Raw genomic sequence first — 20,345 nt, forward strand, 5'->3', positions numbered from 1 at the left:
CAGAAAAGTTTTATCGTGGTGCGTTTAAGGCTTAGAGTTAGTTGCACAATTTGCAGAAAGGAATTCGCATGGTTTCGTTAAGCAACCACGCTGTTGTAAGTTATCTGAAACATGTTTAGTTGGTCAACTACGGGACTAAATATATGCGCAATGAACCATGTCCGCGGTATTCAGGGCAGTCATTTCTAAAATACATGGAGTCGTTGTAAAACTCGTTGTACGAGTTTTTTTTAAGGCACGTGAATGCAACGCTTCCCATTGACCAGGCATCCCTTCCGGTAGATGAGGTCAACTTTTCCCTAGATCCGCCATTTCAGTACCGGAGTTTCTTGTTGCACATTAGTTTCGGATTCATTCGTTTATTCATTTTTAACGTGTGAGCGGCTCGAGCTTCAGGTTTTCCGCGTCGCGACAGAAATCCCGTCACCTCTTAAATTAGACGTGGAAGTTTCAGAAAACTGCGCTTGTCGTAGCGTTTTTTTTCTTCTTCTTCTTCTTCTTCTTCTTGTTTCTCACGGGAAACGTTAGTCAACCAAAGTTTTTGTATGAGTCGCGGATAGGGAGAGGCGGCGGGGAAAGGCCTCAAGCCTCGGACGGTGGATTTTGCGGCCATGGCCGGTAATTTCGATGCCGAAGACCGCTCTAGCTGGTACTGGGGGAGGCTAAGCCGCCAGGAAGCGGTCTCTCTCCTACAGGGGCAGAGGCACGGCGTTTTCCTGGTGAGAGACTCGATCACCAGCCCCGGCGACTACGTGCTGTCCGTCTCCGAGAACTCCAAAGTCTCCCATTATATCATCAACAGCATCAGTAACAACCGGCAGTCTGGCGCAGGTAACGTTGAACTGTCCGCCGCCCGGCCGGGTTCCGAGAACCGAACCGGACGCACGCATTTCCCCCTCGTGCAAACGTTAGAATGAGTATTTTTTTCTATCCGATAAAGTGAATAGCTTTGATTATTTTTTTTTTTTTAGCGCCGCTCTCGTCAAGCCAACGCCAGACGCCCTTAGCCGATTTCTCCGGTTTAACTTGAATCTTCGAAGAACCTTTATCTCACACACACACACACGTGTGAGTTTTTCCAGCTAAAATTCCACATGCGTGTATTCGTACAACATTCGCTCTTGCGAACAAAAAAAGGGACACTTTTTGTACATGTGGTTTAAGCTGCTCGATACCGCCCCCCCTCCCGTATTGTGTGTGTGTGTGTAGCACCTTTAGCTAACGGGCTAGCTTCCGCGCGTCTGAACTGCCGAAACATTTTCCTGCAATTCAACGTGTGCCGCTTTTGTTTGGGCTAATCCTCCTACACCCAAAAGGTGCTCGACGATATAAAGCAACGTTACGCCATTACTAAAGTGACGATAAAGTGCTAAAAGTGGTGTCTGTGTCAAGTTAGTCAACGGTTGGGTTTTTACATGGAGTTTGGCATTATACTTTTACGATTAGCTAACAAAGCTAGCAATCAATCGATTTTTTTTCTTCTTTCTGACTGAGGAAAGAGGCGGTACGTTGTCCTCGTCTGGGCTGCAGGGGTTCGCATGGATCGGGGCAGGCCGGGCTGTCACAACCGGAGGGTGACTGACTGGTTAGCTTGGCGCATGTGGAATGTGTGCGTGATCGCGTGCTGGTGGTGCGCGTACATGTTACTGACTACTCTCTACTGACTGACAGCTCTCCCGCTTTAACTCGACCTCTTTATGGCTGCTGCCCAATTCCCTTCTTTTCAGGGCTTCCATAATGTTTAGCCTTTTTTTTTGTTTTTTTTGTTAAATCTTTCTCCCTCTATAATAAATCATCAATTCGCAGGAAGAGTATACATTACTTTATGGTAAAAGTGGATCTAAGTACGTTGGTAAGATTGGCGTACGGCCTATTTGGGACTATATTCTGGAGCCTCACCACACCTGTGATCCAATAATCTGCCCCAACACGGCAGCTTTTACAATAGGGTTAAATTTTGAGGCGTTTAATTAATCCAACTTTGTGCTGTATATACCCAAAGTTAAAGCAAGCCTGTAAGTTGTTGCACCTAAACTAACCATGCCCCCCTCCTTCCTCTGCCAGGTTTGGCTCCCCCTCGGTTTCGGATCGGGGATCAGGAGTTTGAGGCGCTGCCAGCCATGCTGGAGTTTTATAAGATCCACTACCTGGACACCACCACGCTCATAGAGCCCATAAACAAGGCCAAGCACACAGGAATCATCAGCACCTCCTCTGGTGGCGCCCCGCCGCAGCCGGACGAGGCAGAGTTTGTACGCGCGCTATTTGACTTCCCCGGCAACGACGAGGAGGACCTCCCCTTCCGCAAGGGGGACATCCTGCGGGTGCTGGAGAAGCCAGAGGACCAGTGGTGGAACGCAGCGAACCAGGAGGGACGCGCCGGGATGATCCCGGTGCCCTACGTGGAGAAGTACCGGCCCTCCTCGCCCACTGCTGCCGGGCTGGGTCCCCCTCTTGCGGGGAGCGGACAGGGGGGTCCGCCGGGGGGGTTGCCGGGCCGCACAGACGCATCGGGGTCCCCTCAGCCCAACCCCGGCCAGTACGCTCAGCCCGTGGTCAACGCCCAGCTCCCTAACCTTCAGAACGGGCCTGTCTTTGCCCGAGCCATACAGAAGAGGGTGCCCAACGCCTACGACAAGACGGCGCTCGCTCTGGAGGTAGCAATCCCACCCACCATTCGAGTACTCCAAGGCTTTTCCTTCTATTCACTGTCGACTGCCTCCGCCTCTCTTGTTTTCTCCATGTGCGTCTCGGCGGGGACAGCGTAGATTGTCCCGGTAGTTAATGGCTTACTCATGCGCGCGCGTTGGTGCACACAGTGTGTCTTCACAAATGCAAGTTGACACACTCCGCGGCGGAGATGGCGCTATAGAAAAATACATTTTTACAATGGCACCTCTTCATGTGCACGTCTCTCTGGCCCATTGGGTCACCGAGTGCTGCATGGTACATTCATCCCCACGGAAACAAGTGGCCTTGTTTTTAGTCTCCTGAAATGCAAACAATAGTGGAGGTTAATAAAGAAGTTATTATCCGGTATGTTGTGTGTGTGTGTGGGTCCCTGAGACCGTGATCTAAACTCAGTGGCTCCACATCACATACACGCACACACACACACTTTAAGCATCTAGGCGTGGTTGTTTCAGCCGTCACACTGTCTAACAACTTTTTTTTTTACCTTACAGTGAGGTGTGCCTGTTGTGAAGTAAAAAAAGCTGAATTCAATCAAATGATCAATCTGATACGCACACGGTGCCAACTTTCAACACAGCCGGCGCTTAAATTTCCCGGGCTGTTTATATGAGAGACACATGGCGCATGTTTTTCTGTGAGCTGGAGCGGACTCAATGACACCGTGTTTATGAACCTGCTGGTTTTAAAGCCGTCTACTGAAGCTTCCCCTCCTTTGATTTGTTCAGCTGTTTAAATAGGTCAAGTGTTTATTGTGGTTTCAACGTGCCACCAGCATTTTTCACGGCAAGTCAATTTACCGCCATATAAATCTGCATGTTTCCTTGTGGTGACTGAACGGGAAATGCTTCTTGCAAGTCCTACCACAGCTAGACCCCACCCAGCGTCCAACAACGTGTCAGTCAAAACTCATTATATATATAATAACTGCCTCTATCACAAAATCTGCTCCCGGACACTATGTCGGGCTGAATGATTTAAATGCTACACATTTAAATTCAGTGTGATTATCTCCACTAAAATGCGAGGACTTCTGTCGGGCCTTTTGAACCATTTCACAGAAATAAGTAGTCGGGCGAGTGGCGTCTCCCTTTTCCCTTCATCAATCCCACTCAGGAGTCGACGTGTGTTTGCTGCTCCGCAGCTGCACACATGAAGATGGGTCAATCCATTTTTAGTTCAATGCGGTTTATTCTGCGGGCGGTCAGGCGTCTGATCGCATATCGATGTTCGACATGCATGAATCGATCCTGCCAGTCAGGGAGGGGAAGAGTGTCTGTGTATTGGGTCCATGTATGTATATTTATATATATATATATATTTTTTGTCATTTTGCAGGTGGGAGACACTGTAGAAGTGACCAAGATCAACGTGAACGGCCAGTGGGAGGGTGAGTGCAAGGGCAAACGAGGCCACTTTCCCTTCACCCACGTTCGACTGCTGGAACCACAGAATCCGGACGACGAGAGCTGAGAGCCCCCCACCTTCAACTCCAGCACGTCTCCTTCTCTTCTGGTCCTCATGTGACGCTCTGAAAGAAAAGGATTTATACAAGCACACACACAATATATGAACCTATGAGCTCGAGCGTTACCACGGCAACACGAGACGGGCCTGCTGTCATTTTGAAGAGTTTACACTACAGTCAGACTGATGCCGGTTCGCCTGGATGAGGGTTTTTTTTTTCCTCCCTGCTTAAATATTCCTCTGAAAGGTTCAATTAAACGTGGCTTGCATTGAGGTAGATGGCAGCATTCATTGGTTTAGTATTTATTCGGGCTACATTTATAGAAATGCAGCCGTGTGTCGTCTTAACCAGATGAGAATGTTGATTACTGGTTTCATCTTAGCGTAGTGTAGTTTTAGTAGACGCATGTAGTAAGTAGACAGTTTCAGACACCAGAACTCTGTAGAGAATGGCTTAGAATTAGGTTTTATGTCCCATGTATTTTAGCAATTCAATGGAAAAAAAGTCCATGAAACAACGAAACAAACTCTTTCCTGCTTAATGAGGCGACAAAAGACCCCTCTTTTTTGATTACGGCTTTTAAAGACGTTGCAGTCGCAGTCCTTACCAATAATGCCTATGATTCAGACTTGCAGTAAGGTATTGGTTTCTCCTTGTTGGTCCATGAAGCGCTGATGATGCAGACACCAGAACTGTCCAATCAATGAGTTCCCCGTCAGTCCACCTCGCTTCATGTTGTCTTTGTGCTTATCCAAGTTAGCGTGGAGGCGAGCTATGTCTTGATAGCAGCTGCTATCTGTGAAATATTAATCTTTTTTTTATTGAATGAAAGACTAAAATGGGCAGCATTGGGCGGCAGTAACCGGTATCAGTCGAACCGTAGTTTACACACCTCCAACCCAGTATTTAAGTCAACACACACACATACATACCAGAGTCAATCCTCTCCTCCCCTCCCGTGTTCGCCGCTGCATTTGATTCACACAGCAGGGAACAATCGATTGCACATCGGAGACGAAACACTTGGCTCCTCTCAGAATCATGACTCGTGAGTTTCTGTGGGGCCAGACTGTGAAACGGGCAAAGACTTTTCCTGGAGACTCCGTCTTGTGGAGAAGACTAATCCACGAACGTATTACATCCCACGCTACACAGTCCTTTTTTTCTTTTCTTTTTTTTTTTAACCAAAAGTGGAAAATATTATGAAAGCATTGACTATATAAAAAATATATATTTACACACCGTACATGTTAAATACTGTAATTTTTTTAAAATTTCATTTGTTTTTCTGTGTTACCAGCGACACTTTGATGTTCCTTCTTTGAAACGCTATTCAGAGCCGACATTGATCCAAAATAAGAGCCCTCCCCGGGACGAAGGCGAGATCCACTGGTGGCGTTTTTAAAGATCAGAGGAGAAGGTTGAGAGATTTTATTTTCATCTTTTAACGGGGTTTTTGTGATGTTGAGATAAAAGCCACCGTAAAACACTAAAACCCTCTTGCATTTTAATGTATAACCTGTGAAACAAACATGTCACACTGTCTTTTATTTGGGCCATGGTTCACACGTTAACTGTTTCTCATCAGTCACAGGCTATTATTACAAACGGCTTTTTAAATTTTTTGTTATTGAACATGTCAGTATGAAAATAAACCATGAAATGGTCCAAGACTTCTTTCCTCGGTGAAATCTAATTTTCAGATGACGAAGAGATGTTTGTGATCTGATGCTGCCGCCAGTGAAAAGGGTTTTTTAAGGGGGAAAATCATCTTTAAAGTCTTGTACAGAAAACCGTATATTTAACCACTTTCCCATGATACATAAATGCCTCTTGTGTGATGGAAATACTGCAGCAGGAGTGATGAACATGTCGTCAGCCACCCGGGAGGTTCTGTGGAGTTGGGTCTTCTTTACCTCATATCTGGTATCTGGAGGTGAAGTAGGTCTTTGTTTCCAGATCACACATCTCACACGTCGGATGAGCGAACAAATGATGCCTTTGCACAACCATCGCTTGTGTTGCTTACATCTCTTACATGATAAAAGAATATTCAAGCAAATATTGAATATCAGATTGTTGCAACCAACTGTATTTAATATAATGCAATCAATTTCAGTTGAATACAACGGATATTTGGTGAAATTGTGCTCTTCTCTTCATCTTGATAAATGCCACGTCTTAGAGTTGCAGTGGAAGAAAGGAGAGCGATCCCCAGTGAACTGGAACATTTGACTGGTCTCTACAGTCACAAGAGGGTTTTTGAAAATGTGGGCTTGCTTATAAGTGAGCGCAGCTCTGAGCGACAAAGGACTGCTGCTCCACTCACACCTCCCTCTTTGCCAAAAGTCGCAGATGGATGAATGTCATATTAGTCGAAACTGGTTGGTGCAAGCATGCATGGGCTTACTTGATATTTAATTTTAAAGGCAGAAAGTATGATTGGATTTGGTGATGAAAAATGAAGATTGGCTGTGACCTTCGCACAATTTCACAACAAAATCTCTAAAACCGTGCTGAGGTCTATTTCTGCATTTGTATCATACGGGTCAGACCGAGTTTAATAATAATAATAATAATTAGGGCCGGGACTTTAGGGACGCGTTAATTACGATTAATTAATTACAATGTGAATTAAGATTAATTAATTACACAAAAAATAACACATTAAACATTTTGAACGCATTTTTACACTTATTTTTTGCACCGCGGAAGGTTTCTCACTGGATGAGTTTCGGAGGACCGATTATACTGGAGCACCAACTAGCGGTCATGACTTCAGACAACAAACCACAGTGAACATGAACGAAGAAGCTGACGAGACCGTGTCGGGTGGCCCTGTGAATGGGAAATCTTATTATAATAAACACACGGATGGAAGCGTCAATAAGAGCGTGGTTGTGTGCAAGCTGTGCAACAAGGAATTCACATCGAGCCTCAAGTATCCCCTCAACGCAAAACAATTAGCAGCTAGCGTGGACGTTAGCCCGACTCCGAGTACAAGGACCCACACCCAACCCACACTGCACCAGATGACTGGTTTAAGGACCAGGGTAACTAAGTCCACGTCTATAATCTAAAAATAACCAATGTTCTGAATGTACTTGAAAGTATTGGTCTACTTAAAAAAACCTTGTTTACAGAAGGTCTACTTACCTATAGGCTACCTGAATTTCTGAAAGTACTATATTTCTAAATATGCTATTTCTACACTTGTCTGCTGGAATTGGTTGAACAAAAATAAAAATCCATGTGAATAAAATTACTTCTCACTGTTCTCAGGTCATATATTTATGCAATTAAAATGCGATTAATTTCGATTAATTAATTACAAAGCCTCTAATTAATTAGATTAATATTTTTAATCGAGTCCCGGCCCTAATAATAATATAATATAAATGATCATTTTGGGCTGTAAATCACTGTACTTTACAGGCATATGGCAGTGTGGCTGTAAGCCAATTACGAGTTAAAATAGTGAAATTAATGTCTATTTATGAACTATATCTATGCCGAATGGAAGAGTGAATATACTCGAATGAACATAATACGGTAGATATATTTTAAATGTATTGTAAAGTGACTTCACGCCGGGTTTTCCCCTGTTTTCATAGGGTTTGCTATAGTAATCTCGGACAGCGGTGTGTTCCGGCACTTTGGCCTCGGGCTGCAGTGGGCGTAAAGGGGACCGCTGCGTGGGTTTCCCGGATGGAGGAGCGTCGCCATCTTTACGCCAGTGTGCTACCGGTGGGTGTTCAGTTCAGCGGAGCAACGGTGCTGTTGCTCATCCACCACCAGGAATCAACCGAGCTGCCGATAATCCCTTCCTCGCCACTGGGACGCCGCGAGCAGCCCCGAACGATCCGAGCACCATGGCGGACAGAGAGAACCTGGTGTACCAGGCAAAACTCGCCGAGCAAGCGGAGAGATACGACGGTAAGACCCCAGCACGGGTAACGGTCAGCGCAGGACGCCTGCCCCCCCCCCCTCTTTGCCCCTCCGGTCTCCCTGCGCAGGAGGGGTAGGCGGCGGCGGCGGGGGGGGGTGCTCGGGGAAGCAGGTAGAGCACTACACATGGATTTGTTGGGTGAGGGACAAAATGGCGGAGATTTCTCCAGCCGAATGAATCGGTAAACTGTTTAAATTGAGTCCGGTTAACCGGGAAGGGGCGGTTCGCACGGGGGAGAAGACTGCTCCGTCGCGTGGCCTGGCGTCTCGGTACAAATGTTCGCTCGCGTTAGCCGGTAAGCTAAGCTAACGGTGTTAGCTCTAGCTAGCTACCGCTAACTAGCTGGCTAGCCGTTCTTTAGCCCCGACACGCGTCACGCCAAACTCCATTCAGAAATACAGCAAACGCCCACGTCCCTTCGGCCTTGTTGCCTTTGGAATAAACACGATTACATATCTGGAGCTGCAGTTAAATCCCCCCCCCCACACACACACAAAACGGTATCCTCACCACCGTGAACATTAATGCTAACGCACCGCCCACACAGTGTGGAAGAAGATTCAGCTCCAGCCAAATGTTAATTTAATATTCGTGCAAGCCGAATTTAAAAGCGACACTTTTTTTTCTTCCAAAAACTCGTCAAATACACGATGTTTCTCAAGCCTGAACAATTAACCAAGCAGGACTTAAGAAAACCGTGACATGTGAAGTTCTCTTTGTGTTGGTGCGTCTGCCTCTGTACTTTCGTGAGGTCAGTATTGTGGTGTTGCTGCCTGGTGGTGTGGGATATTCAACCCATGGGTGGAACACCAGTGCTGCTACACATTTCACCGTGATCCCAACTTTCTCCACTGCCGTCATCGGCGTGTCTTTTTGTAGAAATGCATCGTTGTTTGAGCTGCTCGGTGGTACATATACAGTATAGTTTATTTAAGTGCTGCACACGGGCCTCAACGGGATGGAGCCGATGCATGCTCCAACACCCTTACCTCCATGCGTGTGCTTTGTTCTTCACGACACCAAATCATGTTGTCATGCACTATAAAACGTTTGCATTGTATTATTTCTGATCTGCAGCTGGCTTGATTATCAAAGCCCAGGACCCCCCCAATTTGCACACATTTCTGACCATACGTTTGCATTTGTAGTATTTCAACACTTTATTGTAAGGTAGATTTACAGTTTAAATATATTAATTTTTTTTGTTTATTTGTCTTACTAAGTTTTATGCGCCAAATGCAAACCCTCAACCTGCTTGGCAAGGAAACCGGTTTGTGATTTGAGGCGTGAATGTGCGCGGCTGCTTGCTGCAGCACATCCTTTATTGTCCTTTATTTAACATGAACCCCCCCAAGACCCTGACCGCTGGTCGATTCGTTCCCATAGCGCACGTTCAACGTGTACACAAGCAGAATACAGCGTGAACATATCTTTTAATTGGGGACACTGCAGGTGTGATCATGGCAACACGCCAACCATGATCCGTTTCTCACCACAAAGCCAGCTATGGAAATCAAAACTCAACTGTTAATACGCAATTGATTTGTCGGGGTGTGAGTTTTCACCGCCGTGGAATGTCGGTCGCTAGGACGACGAGTTAGCAGGCTGCAAACTGCTGTCTCTGAGCTCTGTGTGTGTGTGTGCGATACACCACAAGGTTGTAGCTCACACAGAGAGGAGAAAGTGGAGGGCGAGGCGAGCGGCTTGGACCGAGACCCAAGCACATTTTAAGACTCTCACCGACCTGGGATGAATGTGAAAGGCCCAATGTCACTGCGGCTTTGCGGGGTCCAACGTGTGATTGGCGGCCACAGTCGCCCCGCGTTGTGGTTGAAATTTAGGCCCTGGGTTTGCCGCCTCTGGCTGCCTGTCTGATCAAGAATTCTTGATCAACTCACTCCTGCTCGCTCAAAGTTCTTGACGGGTATTCCAGTCATTGATGTTGAGCATCAACTCTCAGCCTGGTCCCGCCGTGGCATTGCACCCCATAATTGCATTCAAGCTGTGCTTCAGCTGCTGTTTAGTGTCCAACAGCTATTTTATTTGCTTCGGTTTCCACTTGCATCGGTTCTATTATTGACTATAGAGGACAATGTGGCTTTGAAAGTTACCGTTTTGGAGCTTAAATAAAAACAAGCTGCTGGATGTTATTTTTAGCTCATTTTTGGGTTGCAGTAGAAGGGATATGTAATTTAGACAAAGGGAAATTAATTTCACTCAAACAGAGCGGCCATTGGAGCCGACGTTATGTAACCATCAGTAGCTACATGGGCATCCATGATGGAATCTGTTCTTCACTGTGCACCATTGCCCAGGGAAATGTCAGTTCTCAGTACTTACGGCCTCAAACGGAGCGAGGGCACAATTCTTGGTACACAAGTGTCCAAAGAAGGGTGAAAGAAGTCCCGTTTGGAGGAGGAGCAGTGACGGATCAGTCCAATAGAGCTTGTTACACTTTCTTTTTTTTTCTTCTTTTTTTTGAAGGCACAGAGAGGTCATTGAGTTTGTTGCAGAGCGCGCTGGGCTGGAGGGTAAAATGATCAAAGCAGCACAGTGCTCCTCCTGGCTTGAACCGGCCATGTATCGGGTTTCGCCAGTATGCTGCGCAGCACCCTGCTATTGGCTTCAACAGATGACACCCGGTCTGCAGAGTGACCGGCACACTGTCTCCCCCCCCCCCCCCTCCCCTTGAGTCCAGGAGGCACAACTCATCTGCTCCTCCAATGCACAGTATTAAAATGTTTACTGTAGATTATTTATCATGCACACATCCCACCGAATCCCCTTGAAGTTGTTGTCTGCTCTGTCATTCCGCTGGCTCCCTCCTGTCATTGGTGTCCATAGGTGGTGGATCTCTGCATTAGAAGAGTGTATTTGGGCAGTGTTCCAGGAAGCCCATTAATAAAATACAGGGATGACGGCAACTTTCTGCAGTGAGGGTGAAAGTCGTTGTTAATGGAGAAATGGATGTGCATCACTTTCCGTCCCCCCCGTCCTACGATAAGGCCCGTAATTACAAAGGAGACGGTTTTAAATAGCCCCTCAAATTACAGCGCTAACTTTCACATTCACAGCACATTGAGCCGTGTGGATGCATCTGCTTACTGAGACCCGATGAGTCGCTCTCGGCGGTGGGGACAACGGGCGATAAAGACTCAAACAATATGGGCCAAATATCCAAAACCCAGCGTCTTCAAAGGCTTCGAGCAGCCGGCGCCTTGACGCCGCCTGTTTCCCTGTGTCTTCCAGAAATGGTGGAGTCGATGAAGAACGTGGCCAGCATGGACGTGGAGCTGACTGTGGAGGAGAGGAACCTGCTGTCGGTAGCCTACAAGAACGTGATCGGCGCCAGGAGAGCGTCCTGGAGGATAATCAGCAGCCTGGAACAGAAGGAAGAAAACAAAGGCGGAGAAGACAAATTAAAGATGATCCGGGAATATAGGAAAACGGTCAGACGTGGCTTATGACTCGATTCCTCAACATGACTATGTATCTTATTCAACGTTTAGAAGCTACAAGGTTTTTATTTAACTTTGCGTTATGCAACATTTTAGCCCGTTTATTTCATTGAGAACAAGTCCATTTGGGACAGAATGATTAGCATGCTCTAATTTATATTGTATCCAATCATTGCATCGTGTTGCTAAGAGCTGCACTTTCTAAATGGACCAAAGCAAATCCCATCGGTCCGCCCTGAGGTCTCCATGCGAGCCTTTCCAGTCTTTCCTCCTGAAACCAACGGGCTCCGTTTGTCTTTTTTTTTTACTTCCGCAGGTCGAGAAGGAGCTAAAATCGATCTGCAACGACATTCTGGACGTGCTGGACAAGCACCTCATCTTAGCTGCAGTAACAGGAGAGTCTAAGGTTTTCTACTACAAGATGTACGTATCCAACCAATGTGTGTATCATGCTGCTTCCTTTTAGGCGATGTCTGCATGAAAGGAGTTTGGAGTCATTCACTCTGCTGTATTCTCCCATCAGCGTTTTAACAGCACTTCTTATTGCCACAATAACTTAAATCGGTACTTCTCTTCAGCCTGTAGCTGTCGGCTTAGCATGAAGTACAGCTCTTCCAATGGCTCGTTTGTGCTTCAAATGAACCTTAAACTTATGCAGACTTTTATCACTATTATAGAGCTTTGTTAGAAATGCTTTTTTTTTTTTTTTTCTAAATGTAAATGGTTCTCAGCGTGTTGATGCACTGTTGTGTACAGTAAGTTCAGCCCGGTTGGTTTGCTGATGCGTCCTTCCCTGTGCTCAGGAAGGGAGACTACCACCGGTACCTGGCAGAATTCGCCACTGGCAACGACAGGAAGGAGGCAGCAGAGAACAGTCTGGTCGCCTACAAAGCTGCTAGCGACATCGCCATGATCGAACTGCCTCCAACGCACCCCATCCGCCTCGGGCTGGCCCTTAACTTTTCTGTTTTCTATTACGAAATCCTCAACTCGCCGGACCGCGCCTGCAAGTAAGTGTTATCTGTTGAGTTAATATGTCCGTGTGTGTGCGTGTGTCTTGTTGTTTATGATGGTGTGTGTGTAACTGCCGTCTTCTGCCGGCAGGTTGGCGAAGGAAGCGTTCGACAATGCCATCGCCGAACTGGATACGCTGAGCGAGGAGAGCTACAAGGACTCGACACTTATCATGCAGCTGCTACGGGACAACTTGACACTATGGACCTCAGACGTGCAGGGAGACGGTGAGAGAGAGAGAGAGAGAGAGAGACGCTGCTTTTTAGTTGGTCAGATACTCTAAGCTCATCCTGGCAGCTCCTCAGGAGCCGGGAGCCCTCTCGCCTCTCCTCCTCAGTACACACACACACTGCTTTAACTTCTCATCTCTCCATCGTTCTTCTGTAGATTCTTAAGGACTGCCGTTCCTCCTTCCGTTGTAGAAGTCTAATTTGTAAGTCCTTCCTCCGGCCGCCCTCTGGCTCGTTCACTTCCTGTGTCACCGGCCTGACGTGGCGCACTAACCTCCTCACGCTATGAAGTCCGGCCTCTTTAGGAGGATGTCACGTCCTCGCCTGTTTGATCACACAGCTGCTACTGTTTTTCCCCTGCACCCATTCCTGCACGAGTGCACATGGAGTGCTGTGTTTTTTTATTTTATTCATTAGAAGTTGAAATCCTGCTGGCTTGTTTTTATTTAAATAATACTATCCGATTACTTTCCAGCTCCTCAATCTTGTGGCGGATTTTGTTTGTCTCCTTTTTTCACAATTTTTCAAATATGTCTTCCAACAACGTTGAACCGTTCTTTGCAGATTGTTATTATTCCCCCTGAACACACCTGTGCATCTGACACGCTTCCAGTTATCACGGGTACAAAATGTAAAAGTTTATCAGAAGCTAAAACCAGGCTTTAGCCGTCTGAATTATTGTGGCTCCTTTGTTTTAGCAGATCCATTGAAATATACCAATGATGCTTTATCCATAGCTGGTATCATCCGGATCTGATCTTTGTGTTAAACAAAAATAATGGAATGATTCTGCATAGTTTACAATCCCCGTCAATGCAAACAAAGTCCACATTTTATTCTGGGTTTATAATAGATGTACCTGTGGGACTATGGGGGACATTTTACTAGGGAACGTGAGCAAAAACATCAGTTAAATCACCTTTCCAGGTTGATTTTGCTATTGAACAATATGCTAAAAGGCACCAATCGATTCGGTCTCTCCTCCCACATTACATTACATGTCATTTAGCTGACACTTTTATCCAAAGCGACGTACATTGCATTATAACCCATGCGTTACATTTTGCCTGGGGAGCAATTAGGGGTTAGGTGTCTTGCTCAGGGACTCTTCGACATGGCGCATGGGGCAGCCGGGATTCGAACCGGCAGCCTTGCGGCTCCCAGCGCGTCCCACTACTCGACGCGCCACCGTCGCTCCTGGCCGCGGGTTCTATTTCAATCACGACCGATTCTCCAGCCTTTTTGTCATTTGCGCCTCTTAATTCTTCATTACACGGATGGCCGTGCGGTCTCCATGGCAACCTTGTCCAAGCAACCGGCCGCCGGGGTTCTCGAGGCATTTGGCTCTGACCACCGTTGACTCTTCACTAACGGCCGCCCGCTGGGCTGCGTGTTTCTGCCGCTCGGAGCTTCAGTTCAACTATTTATTTAGAAAGCCAGCAAAGCACCAAATGACGACTTTGACCGCTCACTTCATGTATTCCTTTGCTTTTGTTTGAGAGTGTCACCGCATCTTGACTTGACTAAGAAGTTGGTACCTGTAGATCTAATAAAAATAGTATTTGCGACAAAGGTGTCAAGTCCACTTGGCGCATTTGTTGTGAATACTTTGAGTATTTTAAAACGACTTTCTTAAACACAACATGCATTTATTTACTACTTTCTGTTCAGTCAATCCCAGAGGTCCAAATTTAAAATGGGTAACATTTTTTAGTTCCATCTCTGCAGCCTTTTTTCATCTCATGCGACAAAGTAATATATGTTATATTTTTAGACTGAAGGGACAAAACCAAGAATTAAAGTGTTTAACATTTCAACATACAAAGCAATCATTTGATGAAATATAATTTCAATAATTGTTGAATTCATAAACGCCGCCAACTGTAAGTTATTTAATCCACTTGCATGTGGCTGCTTTGAAACCAGTCTTTCCATGTGTCCTGTAATGCATTGTCCCAGTTTCTTCAATAACGATCTGTCATAACTGCAATAGAATAAAATAATCTGAGCCAAACTGGCTCAAAGCCACCAGGGATGAACTTCCTCATTTGCATTTAGCTTTCTTAAAAAAAAAAAAAAAAGAATTGAGTGTGCGGCGATAACATTGTTCTGTTCCTGTCATCATCTCAGGTGAAGAACAGAACAAAGAACCACCGCAAGATGCAGAGGAAGAGACCCCCGGAGACTGAACAACACACGACTCCTCCTCCTCCTCCTCCTCTTTTCTCTCCTCTCAGCACTAGCTTTTGTCCCCTGCCACAGTTTACCACTGGGTTTATACTGCAGCCCAAACCCTTCCTCTTCCTTTCCCTCCATCTGTCTTCCCCCCCCCCCCCCCCCCCGCCCGCTCTCCTCATATGCATGACCCTCTCCCCCCTCCCCCTACAGGGCCTGCTCAGGTCTCCATTTCCACGTCCCAGGAGTTTTACCTTATTTTTGATGACTCGTTTTGCAAGCCTGTACCCTTTACGGTTCACGTCGTCTTTTATGGTTTCTTTTTCATTTTTTTTTTTTTTTTGCTTTGCTGTATTATCTGTTGCCAAGTACGCTTGCCTGTATTTCTAACACACATATGCAAGAGTTTATTTAAAACAATACTTAGCTGTTCAACTTTTTCCTGTATTTGTGTGTTTCTAAACACTATATTGTCCATGCAGTCAGTTCTGAAACATTGAGGAAATAAAGTGGTGATGAAAGATTTAACAGGGCTGTGTGAGAGCTTTTTGGAAGAACCAAGTGCCCTCTTTTACTTTACCAAACCTGCTCCTTTGACACATCAATAGTTCCTTTTTTTTTTGTTGTTTTTTTCATGGCAAATAGCAGAATGTCCCCCTTCAAGCATCGCTCTGACCTCTATTCTTGTCCATTCTCGGACCAAGTAATGTGCTGCGAGGCTGTAGTAGGTAGTTGAGTAAAGGCTTTAGCAGACAAAGCGTGTGTGGGCGCGGAATGCTCAATGCTATTGATTGTAAAATAATGCAGTTTTGCATTGGCACCATATTAAAAAAAAAAAACAAGGTTTGGGAAATAAAGACCTGCTCTCTTGTCCTGACTTTCAGGTTTCCTTTCAACTCTTCTCGTGTCTTTCCTACTCCTCCTTTCCCCTCTTCGGTATGTGTAATGTGAATCTGATTTGTACTACTAGATATTCTCGACGGAGCAACGAGTACCATCTGTATTCTTACTGAAGCGCAGCATGGAACTAACATTAAACTTCAAATTGAAACATGTTCAATTCAGTTGTGTAAGATGTCTTTTCCTGTTTGGTGCTTTGGTTTCATTTCGTTCACCAGAGGGCAGCGGTGGGCCGCTGGTAGAAGAACCATCTAGTTGTACTAGTGGTCTGATGATATCCAACAGCTGGTTAAGATGAAGCTTTTATCTAGAAGTCATGTAATGCAGCTATTTACATCGGAAAACTAGAGGCTAATGTCAAATGTATTAAAGCATGTTAATATAATAATATAGTATTCTAAAAAGTTTCACAAATAATGGAAGAGAATGTCCAAAAAAAATCAAAGTATATCATATATTTAGACAGTAAAAAAAAATGGTCTAAATATAATTGAAAGTTAATGCATCTCAACCATACATTCTTTATTGTCAGTGTGTTCTTTCAAGGATCAGGATCTGCACAAAAAGGACCACACGGCTCTCTGGGCCTTCAGGTCTAAGCTTAGAATATCAGAAGGAGCCGTGATTAAAATTAATACTGTGAAGTCTTCAGCTTTTCATAGTAAGTCCAAATAAAATTTGGTAAAAGTCTTAAGTATACTATATATCATAAATGGTAATAGTATATTGTGTCAAAGACATGTCATTGAAAAATGCCATTTCAGAAAGTCAAGTCAAAAATATGTAAAAAGTTGTATAATTTTCTTTTAAAATGCATAGTATAGTTTATAAAAAGTTTACGTGTAATTAGTTTTTAAAAATGTTATAAAACGTAATATAAAAAATAAACCTAAAAAAGTCATATTTTAGCATGTAGCTGTTAAAAATGTCCCAAAAAAGTATATTGAAGTCACTGGAAATTACATCTTTAACGGATTTATTTGTTATGACATGGGACATGTCCTATAGTAGGACATGGGACATGTCATAACAAATAAATCCGTTAAAGATGTCAGTATTTACAAGTCCATTGTTTGCTAAGTGAATGAAGTCATTCAAAAACATATGAAATGGATTCACTCCGTGAAATAACGACACAGTACATTGCAATTTAAATTCTTTTTTTTTTTTTTTTTTTTTTTACTTAAAAAAGGTCAAAATAAAGATGTACAGTCGAACCGAAATAAGACGCCGTATTACACTTCAGCTCTACAGACGGAATGACGGAACAAATGACCTGAAATCACCAGCTGGTTTCTTCGCCGGAAACGGACGAGCTGCTGCGTCTCTGAAGACGTCATCCATCCTATTGCAGGGAGACGAGGATGACGTCAGTGACCCTCCTGCTCCAGAGGGTCCGACACATCCCCCCCCCACACTCCGGACGATCCACAGTGTTTCCAGAAACAACTTCTGAGCTCCGGTTTGACGTCGACACTTCAAATAACACGTGACGAACGAGAGAGAAAAATGGTATTTTATTTTATTTTATCCTATTTGGCGTTATGGTTTCGATGTGATGTCAATGCTCTTAAAACCAGGACACAGTTTCTTCTATTTTTTTTTTTTAATTTCTCGGTACAAAAAATAGATCAAAGAGAATGAAAAAAAATATTCATATTCTGACTGCGGAAACTTGATTAGTGAAGCTCTGCTCTCCGGGTCTACGTCAGCACAGTGAGGGGTGCGGTCTAAGGATTTTATTGGGGGGGGGGGTATTCAACACGTAACAGATTTTAACACATCTCTCCTCTTTTAAGTGGCATCATCATTATTGCGATGAATAAGATTAAAGATCTTTAAAGATGATTTACAAAAAAAAAAAAAAAATCGGTCTGTCCACTACAGTATCTGCTATGTACATCTGTTTAAAAAGCAAGCATGGTACACAGTCGTCCCCTATGTACAGCTAACTTTGTCTTCTTGTTTTTCGTGGAATATACATATTTACTAATCTTCACAGTTTCCTATGTTTGCTCGTGTATTAAATATCAGTAGATTTCATTTTTGTAATTATGAATACAAATCGCTGTTTTTTCCGTGGCCCGGGACCACAACTCTCCCCGAGTCACTTGCTGATATTTCGTGAGATTGTTGCCTCGTGTGCGCTGCTAATGTCAAACAGCTCCAAAACAATCTTTGATTGTGGTTCAGTCTTTTTCTTCTTTTCTTTTTTTTTTTTTGTTGTTGTCCCAATTCACAGCAAATCCCCCAAAACGCACAGTTTGAATTTCACGTTTACAGTTTTCTGGTCTTCATCTTTATCATGTAACATGATATTTATTCATTTTCCTTCTCCTCTGCTCCTCTTCACATCGGGGGTGGAGGGGGTGGAGGGGGTGGAGGGGGGGGGGGGGGGGGTCAAGGTCGAAGGTCCTCCAGTGGACTCCCATGACCTTTTGATTTCGATTTTTCTGCCTCTGGTTTCCACAGATTTTGGGAGGGGGGGGGTGGGGTGGGGGGAGGTGGGGGATCCTTTTATTCACAACAGGTCACGTGACCTCTGACAGCGGGATCTGTTGCCTCTTCTCCGCCCCCACCCCCCCCTCCCTCTCTGGCGGTGAATCCTGCTCCCTCGGCGTAAGTGTTTTTCGCGAGGACGTCGGTGCGATTATTGTTTTTTTTTTGTTTGTTTTTCATTTCCCACCTCTTGCTTTTTGGAATAAGGCACTTGAGCGGTTTTTGGTTTTCACGGGAGCTCGGAGGAGACCAGCGCCAGGCCGGAGCCCTGGCGGAGGGGGGGCCCCGTGTGGACGGCCTTGGGACAGTCCGGCGTCAGCACCCGTCCGTTCTCCCCGACGCTGCCCGTGATGGACAGGCGCGCCTTGTTCCTCATGGCCTCTGTGAACGTCAGCTGGGGAGAGAAATCAAAGACACGGCGCGGGGTCGGAGCAGGCGGGGAACCGGACAAACGTGTGCGTCTGCAGATTGGAGTCTTAGGGCGGGGGGGGTCGTTCCAGATGTGCTCCTCAATCGAGATGCATTTTAATAAGCATTTTAATAGACTATTCCCCATTGGTTTTGTTCACGTGGGGCTTCCCGTGTGCTCAGTACGCACAAACACAGCTTATTTTAAAGATGTTGTCTGTCGAGGGGAACTCCGACGCCAACTGGTAGGCTTCCAAAAGTAGCCCCCCAGGGATCTATGCAGCGGCGTATTTGGTTTAACTAAAACTCCAATATGCTGTTAAACAATCAACGTATAATGACAGTAAACAGTTTGGTAGCCATTCAGTACAGTATGAAGCCAGACACACTGAGTGATAGTTGCAGGGGGTGGGACGAGGGGGGGGGGGACGAGGGGGAAGCTGACTTAGCAAAAACACTCAAGCTAATGTCAAAGCTGAAGTGCTGATGGGGGGGGGGGGGACACATAACCACGTTGGACAGACACACACTGGATGTGAAAGACCTCCGAGAGTCTGACGGTCGAGGACAGGGGGGGGGGAAATATCCAGAGGAAAAGAGAAAACTCCACATCAATAAAGGGGGAGTTCAGCCCTACGATGTGTTTAAACGGGGCTCTGCCTGTGCAGGTTTCTTATTAAACACTATTGACCCCCCAGCTGTTACTGCTCAGGTTCAAGTATGTGTGTGTGTGTGTGTTTCAGAAGGAACTTTGGCTGTGTGAGAATCTTGGTAGTTTGGTGAAATGTAAGACATTGGTCCTCATTCATCACACCTGTAGATACGCTGTGGGTGCAGTGGAAATGCTTTTTACGACCATCTCTCTCTGATGCCAATTAAACCGCTCGCCTTTTTTAAAAAATTTGGTGTGGATTTGTATTTTCATTCTGGCATTACGGTTTCTAATCAAATAGCAGAATTTTTTCCGAGGGTGATCAATCGTGGGATGTGTTTTTATAATCTCATCACTACTGAATTCCAATGAGCATCATCCTCCCAACGAGTTCACAATGAGGGATTAGATTCAAAACGGGGGTCACGCGGCACGCTTCGCTTGATAAATGAGGGCCAACAGTCTGGAGCCGCTAAGCGGTAGGGGGGGGGGGGGTGGGGGTCCGAGGATGACTCGTTCGCTTCTTGTCGCATGGAGGAAAAAAAAAAGCTGCCAACGCAGACCAGGACGTCACATGACCACATCGTGAGCGGCGAAGACGGAGAGTGTGAGAGCATTTTTGCCACTGGCCACGACAGTCACTTGACACGGCAAAGCTAGCGCGGGGAGGTCATAGGTTTCACTTACAGTCTCTGTGGAGGGAGCTAATGAGGCCTGGGGGGGGGGGGGGGGGGGGAAGAAAGAGGGGGGCGGGGCTTAGACAGAACTTTTATGGAAAGCCCAACTACATCTAATCAGCTTCCCCAGTGGATGGGGCTCTAGCTAGCCTCGGGGCTACTACGGGGGGGGGGGGGGGGGGGGGGGGTGCGTGTCTGGCAGGGGCAGCAGGGGTCGTGAGGAT

General features: G+C 45.7%; 3 protein-coding genes across 7 annotated transcripts in view; 2 read left to right on the plus strand and 1 right to left on the minus strand.

Moving 5' to 3' along the window:
* The first annotated feature begins 262 nt into the window (after positions 1-262).
* Positions 263-5,826, plus strand: LOC119215623 (adapter molecule crk-like). The gene is made up of 3 exons (XM_037467913.2): positions 263-831; positions 2,065-2,657; positions 4,030-5,826. The coding sequence occupies exons 1-3, from the start codon at positions 612-614 to the stop codon at positions 4,162-4,164; spliced, it is 948 nt and encodes a 315-aa protein (XP_037323810.1). The 5' UTR covers positions 263-611; the 3' UTR covers positions 4,165-5,826.
* A 2,033-nt stretch (positions 5,827-7,859) lies between these two features.
* On the plus strand, positions 7,860-16,045 carry LOC119215494 (14-3-3 protein epsilon). 2 transcript variants are annotated; one of them, XM_037467710.2, is made up of 7 exons: positions 7,860-8,095; positions 11,358-11,557; positions 11,883-11,989; positions 12,370-12,576; positions 12,671-12,807; positions 12,968-13,013; positions 14,941-16,045. In XM_037467710.2, the coding sequence occupies exons 1-6, from the start codon at positions 8,032-8,034 to the stop codon at positions 12,973-12,975; spliced, it is 723 nt and encodes a 240-aa protein (XP_037323607.1). In that variant the 5' UTR covers positions 7,860-8,031; the 3' UTR covers positions 12,976-13,013; positions 14,941-16,045. The 2 variants fall into 2 exon arrangements, with proteins under 2 accessions (XP_037323607.1, XP_037323605.1); XM_037467708.2 differs by lacking the exon at positions 12,968-13,013 and having other exon boundaries at positions 7,862-8,095.
* A 2,219-nt stretch (positions 16,046-18,264) lies between these two features.
* Positions 18,265-20,345, minus strand: part of LOC119215076 (glutamate receptor 4) — a 64,690-nt gene continuing 62,609 nt past the window's right edge. For 2 of the 4 annotated variants that reach the window (XM_037466890.2, XM_037466888.2), the window contains one exon: positions 18,265-18,778. In XM_037466890.2, the coding sequence (XP_037322787.1) occupies positions 18,614-18,778 (165 nt within the window). In that variant the 3' untranslated portion in view covers positions 18,265-18,613. The remainder of the gene's footprint in view (positions 18,779-20,345) is intronic. The other 2 variants (XM_037466887.2, XM_037466889.2) reach the window with 2 other exon arrangements.

This window comes from Pungitius pungitius, chromosome 16 (genome assembly GCF_949316345.1).
Source record: "Pungitius pungitius chromosome 16, fPunPun2.1, whole genome shotgun sequence".
NCBI classification, from domain to species: domain Eukaryota; kingdom Metazoa; phylum Chordata; class Actinopteri; order Perciformes; family Gasterosteidae; genus Pungitius; species Pungitius pungitius.

What these genes read in the sequence shown, in the direction of transcription:
- LOC119215623 (XM_037467913.2), top strand. Translation starts at nt 612, where the DNA reads ATGGCCGGTAATTTCGATGCCGAAGACCGCTCTAGCTGGTACTGGGGG. An exon ending in CAACCGGCAGTCTGGCGCAG is followed by an intron (nt 832 to 2,064) that starts GTAACGTTGAAC and finishes TTCCTCTGCCAG; the next exon opens with GTTTGGCTCCCCCTCGGTTT. An exon ending in AGACGGCGCTCGCTCTGGAG is followed by an intron (nt 2,658 to 4,029) that starts GTAGCAATCCCA and finishes GTCATTTTGCAG; the next exon opens with GTGGGAGACACTGTAGAAGT.
- LOC119215494 (XM_037467708.2), top strand. Translation starts at nt 8,032, where the DNA reads ATGGCGGACAGAGAGAACCTGGTGTACCAGGCAAAACTCGCCGAGCAA. An exon ending in GCAAGCGGAGAGATACGACG is followed by an intron (nt 8,096 to 11,357) that starts GTAAGACCCCAG and finishes TGTGTCTTCCAG; the next exon opens with AAATGGTGGAGTCGATGAAG. An exon ending in TCCGGGAATATAGGAAAACG is followed by an intron (nt 11,558 to 11,882) that starts GTCAGACGTGGC and finishes TTACTTCCGCAG; the next exon opens with GTCGAGAAGGAGCTAAAATC.